We start from the raw sequence: 12,724 nt of genomic DNA on the forward strand, positions 1-12,724 counted from the left end.
GGGGCATTCCAGGTGTCATCCAATTCTGCAATTTGTTGTGTCACCATGCCCTCCAGAAAAAATAAATAAATAAATAAAAGATTTTACATAAAATTGAAGCTCTCACATTTTTCAGAGGTAATTTTTTATTTTTTCAGGGTAAGAAAAGCTTAAATTAAATACAAGTATAAATTATAAATACATTTTAGGTAAAATTTGCACCAGAGGCATACGTAACTACACCCTCCCCACAGTATTGTACTCTTCTTTCTTTGAAATCTGATAGATTAAAAATAATTTAAGATAAAATGATGAAAATTTCAGAATTGAAAGTATTTGTATTATTTACAAACTCCTAAATCTGCTTCGGGTGTGAACCTCCAGATAGAGGTCAACCGAGCTGGACAACCCTATAGCCTTTCCATATAGTCCCTTTTCATAGTGATGTAGCAGCAACGAACACTGGAGAGAAAATAAGAACACGTAATATTTGTCTTTAGATTTTTCTTACTATAGTTTCTTAAGACATTCGAAATTAAAGCATCATTTTTAAACCAAAATTCTTTATTAAACTATCCTTCAAATTATTTTGATTTAAAGTCTCCTTATTAAGAGAACTAAGTATGGTTAGAGGTCAATCATGATAACTAGCACAAAAGCCCACCATAGATGCTGGGTTCTGCATAGAAGTCATAAGTATGCAATCATTTTTGTAAGCTGAACAAAATTAAAAGTTTAATATCTGTGCATTTTTTTTTTTTTTTTGGCATAGGAGGTGGAGTTCTTGATTAGTTCTAAATTATGCGTATGCAGACTTGCTATTATGCTGGGTTACTTTATTTGCACAATCTCTAAAAAGACAACAGTTTGCAGTTAGCAGTCATGCACCTTTATGAATCTTTCATCCGCAATAAACATAGAAAACCATGTGTTCAGTGCACACAGCACTATTAAAAAGAGAAAAATATTTTTGTATGACTAAATTAAAGAAATGCTTCAAACAAATAATCATCAAGCATAAAAACTGATTGACTTATAGATACCTTGCTGGTATAGGAGACTTCGTAATTCCATTTGGCACAGAGATATGACCATTTTGTGTTTTACCTGCAGTGGGTGAAGAAGGAATTTCAATTGTTTCAACATCATCCTAAAAGACAGTAGCAATATTAAATTAAAATAGCTGTTTTTACTTGCACACTGTGAGAAATAATTTGCCTGGCGCACATAACATCTTCTTGGTTCTTAAGATTTTACAATTTCTGTTGGTCTCTGTATATAATTACATTTAAAATCTTCTTTAAAAATATAAAACATTAAAAATTGAGGAAGGTTTTGAAAATATTAACTATTTTGGCATGATAAATAAAATCCACAACCTCATACAAAAGTTGATGAATACATTACCAACATAAATTTATGAATACTGTAGCTCTGTTCATCTTTTTGTAATTGCATACCATTGTTGAAATCAGTAATAATTTATTACTACTAATTCCAATAGTAATAATACTCATTGTTACTCATTTATTCACTTATTTACTTACTTTTGGAAACACAAAATAGTGGTGATAAACTTATTTTCTTAAATGAATAATATAACGCTGATTAGTTTAAACTAATTTTACAAAAAGTTAATGTAAGGAACAGTATTTTTTTAATTGAAATAAATGCTAATGTGTTATAAGAAAGTAATAAATACTGCATATATGTAAATGAGCCATATAAAAGATTTCTACAATTATATATATATATATTTTTTTTATTTAACTCTTTGGGCATTTGAGTTAGCTTTGGTTAGCTCTTTTAATAACTATTATACACAATTTTGCAATCAATATTAACAGCACATATTAGAACATTTTTTTTCATTAAAAAAAGTAATACATACCAGCATATGTAAGTAGAGTAAATATGATTTAAAAAAAAACTACCACAGTATATTTTTAGAACAATTTAGTCACTATATACCTATAATTTCAATTCATCATAATGTCAAGCTTACTAAAAGTTTACAGAAATTAAATTCTTACAAAAAGTTTACAGAAATTAAAATACTTTAATGTTTGATTATTATTTGAGTGCATTTTCAGTAACATTTTTACTAGTATAGATAACATAATAAGTATTTAAAATTTTAAGTTTTCACAGCAACAGTAAACGTAAAAATGAATATAAGTAAAACAGTAGCTTCAATATTTCTCTCAATAAGTAATGAAGAGTAAATTTTGAAGTCCAGTGCTTGAGAAAAAAAAAAAATCTACATGCATTAGATTATAACAAATGAAACAAATCCAAAAACAAACCTCATTTGATGAAATTTTTGAATTGAGTTTCAAAAGAGCTTGTTCATAAGATGTTTTCAATCTCTCAACATCACTTTGTAATCGTGCATTATTTTCTTGCTCCTTTTGGTACTTGTTGTACAAATCCTGCATCTTATCATCAAACTCCTAGAAAACAATAAATAAGTATGTATTTTTTTTTATCTTGGAATAAAAAGTAAGCTAATCTAAAGTATCACATGTTGAAATAACTTCCAAATGTCAAAATATGAACGACATGCAAAAGGGTGGAAAGCTATCAAAAATGAATATGTACTTTGCTCACACAAAAAAAAAAAACAAATTTGAGCAAAGTACATATTCATTGTTGACCTCAGGGGGGTTCCAAAAGTAAATTTTTTCATTAATTAATAAAATAAAGAATAAATTATCTAATAATTGGTAGCATGTGTTAAAATAACTGCCAATTATCGAAAATATTAAAATACCGACAAGAGGCAAAAGGATTGAAATCTCAAACACAGGAAGCGATTTTCATTTATGTGAGTGTTTAATGTTAAAATAATAATTTCCTAATTATTGCAATAAAAATTAAAATAAGCTCAACTTCAGTAACAAGCGCAAAATTAAGTTCCAATTGTCCAAAATATTGAAATACTTACGAGATGCAAAAGGATTGAAATCTTAAACACAGGAACCCACTTACTGCGACGTAAATGTGCAGTTTTTGCTTTGAGATGCGTACTGCATAGCAAGCTAGATAAATGCATAGTTTCTATGCCAAATAAGTAGTAGTTGCGATCCCTGTTAATAGTATTAACTTTTTCATATGAGTGGTAGAGTAGACCAACTGGCAGATGAATACTCCAGTAAATAAACATAGTTAAAACGAAAAATCATAAGCTTTTTCTGAGATGAATTTGACAGTAAAAATTTCCTTTTGCATACTTTCAAAAAGAAAACAACTATAAAATGCTGTGTTTTTAAATTGATAGGAGGTGTTCAACTACTTTGTTTCATTTATCTTTTCTTATTTAATGTAAAGCACCCAAAAGACTTGATGGAGAACCATCAAAGTTTTCCTAATTTTTAAAAAATAATTACACAAATCAATTAAAAATGATTTTACAGTAATATGCAAATGATAGTTTTTAATGATGTTAAGAATTTTTGAAGCTGAAATTGCACTGACGTGATCTACCCTATATTAACTGCTGGCATTTTTAGCAACTCATCAAAAACACAACATACACACACACAAGGAGAAGATTTTTACTTTCAAAAACTTTTCCTGAAATAGCCTCCGGATAATTAATTGACAGAAATCAAAATTGACATAAATTGATTTTGATTCTGATCAAAATTTAATTATAGCCAATAATTGACAAACGTCAAATTCAAATTCCAACATAGAGTTGTCTCACCTTTTGAATTTTTTCTACAGCATTATCAGCATGATACAATATACTATCTGAAAAATGAAAGCAAATTAAAATTGTGGCTAAAATTTTATTTGCAAATTACAAAAATTATTAGTTTGAAGCACTAAACAACAGAAGAGAAATTGAGATTGGAAAACATTTTTTTTCTTTAAGTTTAAAAGTTTCAGATGAAATCAGAGCACAGATCTTTAAAATACAAAGTTTTAAAATTAGTTTTGTGGCAAAAAAAAATTTAAATCCTTGATTTACATGACTAAATCTTTCGGTACATTTAATGACAGGGAAATCACACAGCTTTTAAAAATTGTTTTAATGCTTTAAAAGTTTATTTATAATACTTCATAATTGAAAAAAAAAAGAAAAAAAAAACTTTGAATAAACATGAAAAAAGCAACATAGTTTTCTTTGATAATGATAAGGAATGTTCTGATATGCAGCTGTCCTTGAGTGCCAGCCAACTCGTTTCAATTTGGGTACTGACCAAATTGGTATAACACTAATTTGACAATACACTAATTTGACATTCTTTTGCAGTGAAATTCTAGATAATTAAAAATTATGCAAGTATTTTACTTGCATGACAAGGAAATAAGAACCATTGCACACAGTGATAAAAATTTTTGGTTTAAGCCTTTTCCGAAAACAGATGAGCTTATTGTCATTTTTTAAACATGAACCATCAACAGGCAAAATAAAGAAAATTACTCTCCCTACTAATTATAAAACCTCATAACTAGTTATAGAACCAACAACCATCATAAATGGTTCACTTCCTGCTATAGTGATAAACACAGGAGGGGGGGGGGGGGGTAATGCTACATCATAAGCATACTTAATTTCATTTATAATCTTAATTATGTCTCCAAATGTAACTTAAACAAATGTAAATAATATGGGAAGGTTCTTTATTGAAGATCTGGGATGCGACTTATATGCAACATGCAACACTTCCAAGATTTTGTAAAAAAGAAAATTTGTGACATGGGACTCCTAGGAGTGAGACTGATACTCTGGTTTTATACTGAAAATAAGTGAAAAAACTATGAAAAAAATCCAGAAAATGAGATTGTTTTGGATGATGTTTTATATATTTTGGGAGAATCCCCTCAACTCACCCAACTTGCTGCAAATGTTCAGGATTCTGAACATTTCACCTCTCTAGCCTCCCAAAAGAATGTTAATGGTAAATATAATGCTCTCTTCTACTCCAAATAGAAATAATGACAATGAAACTGTCGAAAACTGAAAAAAATGTGAGAAGGGGGCTCTATTTTTAAAAAGTGGAGGAGGATGGGGGGGGAGGAGAGAGAGAAACAGTTGTCATATTTAAAGTCAGGGAATCATTTTACATATTTGTTTCAGACGCATTTGATTTTTTTTTTTTTTTTTTGACAGTCTTAATGAATGCCCAGAAACATTCAAATGATTGGCTTACTGTATGTAGTTTTGCATTTTTATTTCTGATGATAAAGTTGAAATTTTCAACAGAAGTCAATTTTAATCCTAAACCAATCTTTCAAATGCTATGCTACCAACTTCATGCTATGCAGAGAAAGCAAATTGTATGCAAAACTGTATGTCATCACAATTAACAAAAAACAGAGCTTCTGGATTTTTTGAGGTTTATTTTAGTGATTAGAAAATTTGTTGGATCAGATGCAATTGTTGAGCTTAACATGATTAGTGTCACTAAGAAACAAAGTTAATCAATAAAAAAAGTAAAACTTAAAATTAGGATTTATAGTTCAATATATGTGCAGTTCTGGATATGCTGATTATTATAAATTTATAAATTTGCATAACTTTGTTTAAATGAATTAAGTAGTGAAATTTAACTGTATACGTCACATAAAAATTATTCATGCTGTATTTGTAAGTTTTCTAAATTTTTACTATAAAATCTACAATCAAGTAAGACGAACATCATAGCTGTATTTCAGAGCATTCCATCAACTAATATTTCCATATGAAGCTGATTCTGTAAAAATTATTCTTCTTTGTTTCTTTCAAACCATTAAATAAAATAATACAATGCATAAAATAAACTGGTAACGTTTTTATATTATTACTCGAAAGAAAGACTATTCCAAATTTTACATTTATCTACACATTTATTTGATGGGATTTTTGCTCACCTCACATTATTCTGTAACATTTGAACAAAATAATCACACAACAAATCTAGTCTGTGGTCGTTACAGGAAGAGAGCTCACAAAAAATGTAAAGTATTAATAAGTTTAACAATTATATTTCTAAATATAGTAATTACAATTACAAAACTTAAATTCAACACTCAAACAGCAACAGAAAATCTTACCACTTTTTATGGGCGGACTACTACCATTTAAACCCGTAATTTGGCCATTCAACATGTCTTTAAGCCGATTAATTTCAGCTTGGTACTCTCGAAGCAAGGCATCTTTAGGATCTTCATTGATCTTTGGCTTGTTCGTAATATTTTTCGCTCTATTGGCATATCTTAGAGTGCTTAATGTTTCATCATAGTTATTATCAGCGGGTGAAAGACACGCTACCATTAAAGTTTTTGTATTACCACCTAAAGAGTCTTGAAGTAGCCGAGTAAGCTTAGAGTCCCTGTAAGGTATATGTTTAGATTTTCCATCAACTAAAGCAGAAATCACATTTCCCAGAGCAGATAAAGATAAATTAATTTTTGTGGCTTCTTTCAAACGATCACCTGTTGCTCCTGTAATTAAAGTTTCATGTTAATTTCATGCTTATATAGCAATTAAACAAAGTACATTGCTTTGAAGGTTGAAACATTTGCATGAAACATATACTTTAGCAAACAATGTCGTTAGCATTCAGGCAAAAGTCCTCACAAAGTCCATAACTTCAGCTTTGAGATATTGTCAATTGCAACTACTAAAACGCTATGAAAACAGGAAAAATCATTTTTCAGATCCCTAGCTCTGAAAGAAAGTTTATTCATGTAGTTTTTGAATAGCTTATTTTGTTCAAAGCGTGAAATGACTAACTGCAAAGTCTAATTTATTGCAGTGATTCATCAAGGTTTTTCAAAAAAATTTACGAGGACTTCATAACATTTGCCAGAATGCCAACAATAAACGTTAAATGATTCAGCTTTTGGCTGAGAAAAAAAAAAATGTTGCCTCTGTTGTTAAAAGTTATATGAACTCATATGAATGGTCCTCGACCTTTTCAATCCTACAAACCCTATAAGTCTGTTCAAAAGTTCACTGAACATCCTCTTAGAAAAGAAACGAAAAAAAGAGCATCAGAACTAATAGTACTCATAAAGGAGAAAAGTGAATACAAAAACTATTTACATAAAATGCTAATGATTAGCTTTACTTTTTCAATTACAAAATTTTATAGACAGACACCACTTTACTTACAAGCATGTGAGATACTAACATACAAAGAGGTGCCATGCAACTAAAATTATCTCCTCCTAGTCCGTGAAGTAAGCTAGGAATTTTTTCTTGGGATCAACTTCTCATTCAGGACCCTAGTCCCCCAGTCATGTTGGAAGTCCTGGGGTATTACATACATATAAGGACAGTTATATACAAGCCCCCATTTCTTGTTATGTCACAGGCAAGCTGAGTGCCATGACTTGATCAGAACCTGATTAACCTCTGAATTAGGGGAAACTTGGCCTCATTTTGGTGCCCCCCACTTTTTGTTAGCAGACATTTCTCTAAACAGTTAGAACTCTAAACATTCTACGCACATTGATACAACACTGACTAAAGCTAAGTGGCCCAGCAGAATTCAGAATTGAAGTTTATTTCACCTTACCGACTGACAGAAATTTTGTTATTACATATGTTGCACAATTCTCAGTAAATTTAGGTAGTGATCTTTTGAATATCTGACACTTCACAAAGAAAATTAAACGTCTTAAAAGTACAATAACAGAGTTAAATCAAATCCCACATTGGAAAATCTAGCTTGTAGTTACATTTTATTAAATATTTCCTCACTTTCAATAATTAAATTCTTTCAAAAATTTTTTTAGCAAGTTTAAATGTTCGCAGTCTCTTTAAAAAACACAGTTGAAAGCAGAAACCGGAACTGTTAAGCAGATTTACAGTGATGTTTGCGCTCCTAAAAATTGTGAGGGGAAGCTGAAGCTTCCCATGCCTTTTGGGTAATCAGGCACTAGGCTTGACTGTTCCACACAATATAACCAAAACATAAGCTTCCACAGAAACAGAAAAAACTAGCACTATTGAAAAGCTGGAAGGACAAAACATATTAAAGAGGAATGAATGCACATGAAAGAAAAATTATCATCCAGTAGTCAAACAGCTTTAACTTTTTATATTTCTTCTAAATTCACAGCAACAATTTGAAATATAATCCAAAGCATAACCATTGCAGCACATATTCAATATTCAAAGATATGATGTAGACAACTAAAGACTGAAGTCAAAAGTTGGCAAAGTCTTTTGGAAGATAAAAGTATGATTTATCCAAATTTACTCAGGAGGACAAGGGCCACCTGCTTTCAAATATTGACTGGCCAGGACTACTTTCAGCACCATCTCTACAGAAAGGAGATAACAGCTTTTGCTTCAACCCTCTACATAAGGATGGTTTAGTGACTAGATAAAATCTTATTTGTTCAAAATTAGAAGAGTAACAGAAATACTTCTACTTAAATATTTTCCAGTCAGTACAAGATAGCAAAAGGCCAATTAGCCAAGGCTGAGTGAAAGATTTAGAAAAAGAAAAATGAATACATGTATAGGTATTACTTTGCAATTAAGAACCAATAATTTCCATGACAAATGAATATTATAGCAGCATTTTAAAAACATGACAAGAGAGATATAATTTTGACTAAACTAAACACCATTCATTCAAATAGAATTTTGTTCAATAAGAATTAGCATGGTTTAGCTACTTTTTTTTTTACTGTTCAACTTGCTGTTCAACAAATTAAAACTAAGAAAATTACTTAGAGAAGTATACCAGTTTTGGCTTGTCTTTCACTTCCAGCTAAATCCACTAAGTTGAGCTTGCCCTGCTTAATAAGATCTCCTGAATTTTCTAATTCCAGCATTTCTAAATGAATTGTAAATATTGAATGGCTTCTAGATGAATCAGCATTCATCAGAGTAGCTCCCACCGAACGGTTTTTCCAGCCTATTTCCATAACTTCTTCACACTCTTTGGTATTGTGAACAGGATGCAATGAAAGACCTGAAAAAATACCATTTTACACTTAAACAAAATTAAGCTCGTTTATAAATGGCACAGAAACAACAAACCTTGAACGTACTTAAAAGGTTTTTAATACAGATTTAATGCAGAAAATACTTGTGAGAAAAAATATATTTTAATTCATTAATTTATTTTCAGAAGAAGAAAAGGAGGACCATTGCCACTCTTTGTACATTCTTAAGCATTATCCTTAAAAGGGATGACTTATATTACTCTACTGTAAGTAAAAAGTGGAAAAAAGAAAAAAATCAATAGATAATATTACTGCTAATTTAAACTTTACCAAAAGACATTTTCAGGCTCCTTCACCTTCAAGAATGTATGTTATTCTACACCAGCTGTTGCAAAATTCTGATTCTGATGCAACCAGAGCCGGATTTATACTTAACGCCAACTCACCCTAAGCGATTTCAGCTATGGGGTCTCTTTTGAAAGCTTGAGAACTTTGTCGGAAACAAAACAGGACCTTTTTACTTCCTTTTACATAGTAAAGGAAGTATTGTATTCGCAATGAAAAGTTTCACTCAGCCTTAATTTCCATTTTGCTTGCTTTCGAATGAATACTGAGTTTTTTTTTCAACCCGACTACATGTGGATATATGCCTAAGAATGTATAGACACCCAAAATATCCATTTTGATGATCCTTGAGTTAATTGCAATAAGTTTTCTTGTAGGGTTTCCAATCCTGTGCCGATTTCAGTCCCGCAGGATTTCGGGATTGTAATTAGCAAGTAAGGATCCAGCAGGATTGACTTAATTCTTCTAAAAATAGAAAAAGGTCTGCTTTTTAGGAAAGACTGTTTTTGTTACTTGAATTAATAGTTTTTTTGAATTCCGTACACCAATTGATGAGCACTACAAAGTCATAATCCATTTAGTAATCATTATTGAGGTCAAGATGTCAAGTAGTTTACAGACTATCTGAAGTATACTGTGCGGGTATGTACATTTCGCTGACATTTATTGCTGCTGTTTTTCCAGCAAATTCAGAAGAATAGCTTCTTTTTGTTCATTGACAAAATAAAGAAGAAACAGACCTTTTCTGAGCAATACCATATGTTTTTAGAAATGGTTTCAAACTTAAAGCAAAGTTTTTTTTTTCTTATTTTAGACTCTAATATTTCGGGAGACAGAAGAAAAGAGCGATATATCCAAATGAGCGATATAACAAGGGGCTACTGTATTAGAAAAAGCAATATAAGTACTTAAAAATCTTACCAGGCACATAAACACCTTTGTCAGGGTGTTCTTTAAGCTCTAACTTTTTTTTTGTTTCTTTACCTAATAAATCTCTTATTTCTTCATTATAAATTTCTAAATAGGAAGCATGGACTAAGAATTTTGTATTTTCAGTTGTAGCTATAGCTTCAAAAATATGCTCAAAGGCTCTTGGTATTATTCCCTTTTGGCTTGCTGGATGTGTAATGCCTTGCATTGTAAAGGACTTTCCACAACCTGTTTGGCCGTAGGCGAAAACAGTACCATTATAGCCTTCTGTCACACTCTAAATAGATTAAAGAAAAACTATCTTGAATTCATGAAATTTTAAAACATTATAGTGTAAAATAATAACAATAGAAGTAACATATTTTTGCTAAACTTTTTACATAATATAAAATAAACTATTTCATTTAAGGTACTAATCACAAACTAAAACATATCCATTCAAAATGAAGAATTTTCAGGGTGTCTACTCAAAAAACATTTTTAACTTCCTTGACTTTTCTAGGTTTTCCATACCGCAAACAAAATTTTTCAGGGGGATTTCTTAAAGGTTAGTAAAGCTACTTACGCTATTTTTTTAATGGTTGGCTGTGCTTATGAGACATTTTATACAGACATTTATATCAATGGTGCCCATATGGGAGGGAGGGGGCAAGTGGGGGCTCAAGCCCCCCCCCCCCCTCGAAATAAGAACTTTCTTGCTTTTAGTATTTTTTCTTTGCAAAAATGTAAAAACATTTCCTCTCCAGCAATTAATTAAAAATGTCAAATTTTAATAACTCTAATCTGTACTGAAATCAGTTTCTATGGGGAAAATATCCTGCTAAACCATGGGGAAAATATATGAACCCCCCCCCTAAAATTTTGCATATAGGAGCCCTTGATTTATATCACTATTTAATGTAAATTTTGAACTGTTCCTTAAACCATCCAAAACGTTAAGATCCATCCTTAAAACAGACTTTGTTTTTTTGGCAAACTTTGAGAACTTTTAAGGAGTGGCAAAATGTCTAAAGCCCTTTGTGCAACAGCTGAGCTTTCTACCCACCAAATTGAACAAAATTTCAGTGGAAAAATCTTGTGGATGACATTTTTAGTTTGTTTGGCTCCGATTTAAGAGAAATTGTTTCAAAGCATTTAAACATAAATTAACACAAACACATCTCTACAGAGATAAAGAACTACACAAACGCCAAAGAAATACTGAAATTGATAAACTAGTTTACCCTTACTTTGAAGAGCTTATCTATAATTGGTATGGGAAAACTAAAGTTTTTCATTGGTAGTTGCAGGCAGATGCAACCTATATACCATTGTTAGAGGGTTAAACTTTTCAACCCCTAAAGGAAACTGGAATGTGCAAAACTAAAGTAGAAAAGGAGGGGTTGAAGAACTGGTTTTTAAGGAAAGAAATATTTTCTTTAGTTTTAGTAACTTCTAGTAGCAGGAATTTCAGACAAAATTTATTTTACTAAACTGAAAAAAGGAAAACAAATCTTTTGAAACTGGTTAGAATTTTTAAAAAATTCCAGGTTTTCTGCATACAAAAGTAAATTTCTCTCACTTTTCTTTAACATTTCCAGTACAAAAAAATTTCCTCACATATCCAGGTTTTCCATGTTTTCCAGGTGGGTAGACACCCTGAATTTTACAATGAAAGTTTTTCTTTTTTTTAATTACTATCTGAATGTACTAATAAAGGCATTTATACAGCAAAATTTTGTTCTAAATACTACAAAAAATGAAAATAAAGGAGTAGATTCAACCAAAAAAAAAAAACAAATACAACATGAAATACAAAATTTTGAGCTTTCACACCAGAACAAGATGAAATGCCAAGTAAAATTTCTGTAAAAATAAGGAAAGAAAAACATAAAAATACTATATGCTAAATTTTGCTAACAAAAAATCAAAGGAAAAACTCATTAGTTTACTAGTAACTAATTGAATTAGAAATGCATCATAAATAATTGTGTAACTTTAAAAGCAAAATAAAGCCCTTAAACAGCATCATGAAATATTACATTGTATGATCCATATTGATAGCCAAATAAGTAGTCATACTACCACTATGTACAGCAATCCAATCTGTTGTATTATATTCATCTCTAACATCCACACACACACACACACACATAAAAAAAAAAAAAAATCAGTGCGAATACAACTCATCTTTATATTTAACTTATTAAAATTACAGTAGGCCAACATGATTCATTCAAGGTGCAAATCCAAACTTTTGAATTTAAAACTTGATTAACTGCAAGTTGATATGTGATAGCATAAGATTATAAACATATAAGTGCATAAAAACTATATTATAGCATAAAACCATAAATGTATAGCACAAATTTCAAACCAGGGGAAAACATTTTGCACAATCCAAATTTTTACCCTCATTTAGATAAGAAAGATTGGTATCCACTTTATGCACTGCAGAAAGAAAAAAAATATTTCAAACCTGATAATGTGCATTAGATTGAAAAAGTAAAAAGCATCAAGTATTTTTTTAAATCAAGAAATTTTTTACACTTTATTTTTTACAGGCCACAAACACCCCACAGCAAGGATGGAT

The 12,724-nt window shown here is 30.5% G+C and overlaps 1 protein-coding gene across 1 annotated transcript in view; it reads right to left on the reverse strand.

The window, feature by feature from the left end:
• Positions 1 to 12,724, reverse strand: part of LOC129228376 (kinesin-like protein KIF17) — a 157,983-nt gene that overhangs the window by 25,614 nt on the left and 119,645 nt on the right. The window contains exons 2-8 of the mRNA XM_054863053.1: positions 10,526 to 10,575; positions 10,144 to 10,427; positions 8,673 to 8,903; positions 6,046 to 6,414; positions 3,689 to 3,735; positions 2,286 to 2,432; positions 1,023 to 1,129 (exon numbers count right to left, since the gene is read on the reverse strand). Of these exons, the coding sequence (XP_054719028.1) occupies positions 1,023 to 1,129; positions 2,286 to 2,432; positions 3,689 to 3,735; positions 6,046 to 6,414; positions 8,673 to 8,903; positions 10,144 to 10,427; positions 10,526 to 10,575 (1,235 nt within the window). The remainder of the gene's footprint in view (positions 1 to 1,022; positions 1,130 to 2,285; positions 2,433 to 3,688; positions 3,736 to 6,045; positions 6,415 to 8,672; positions 8,904 to 10,143; positions 10,428 to 10,525; positions 10,576 to 12,724) is intronic.

This window comes from Uloborus diversus, chromosome 8 (assembly GCF_026930045.1).
Source record: "Uloborus diversus isolate 005 chromosome 8, Udiv.v.3.1, whole genome shotgun sequence".
Lineage (NCBI taxonomy): Eukaryota > Metazoa > Arthropoda > Arachnida > Araneae > Uloboridae > Uloborus > Uloborus diversus.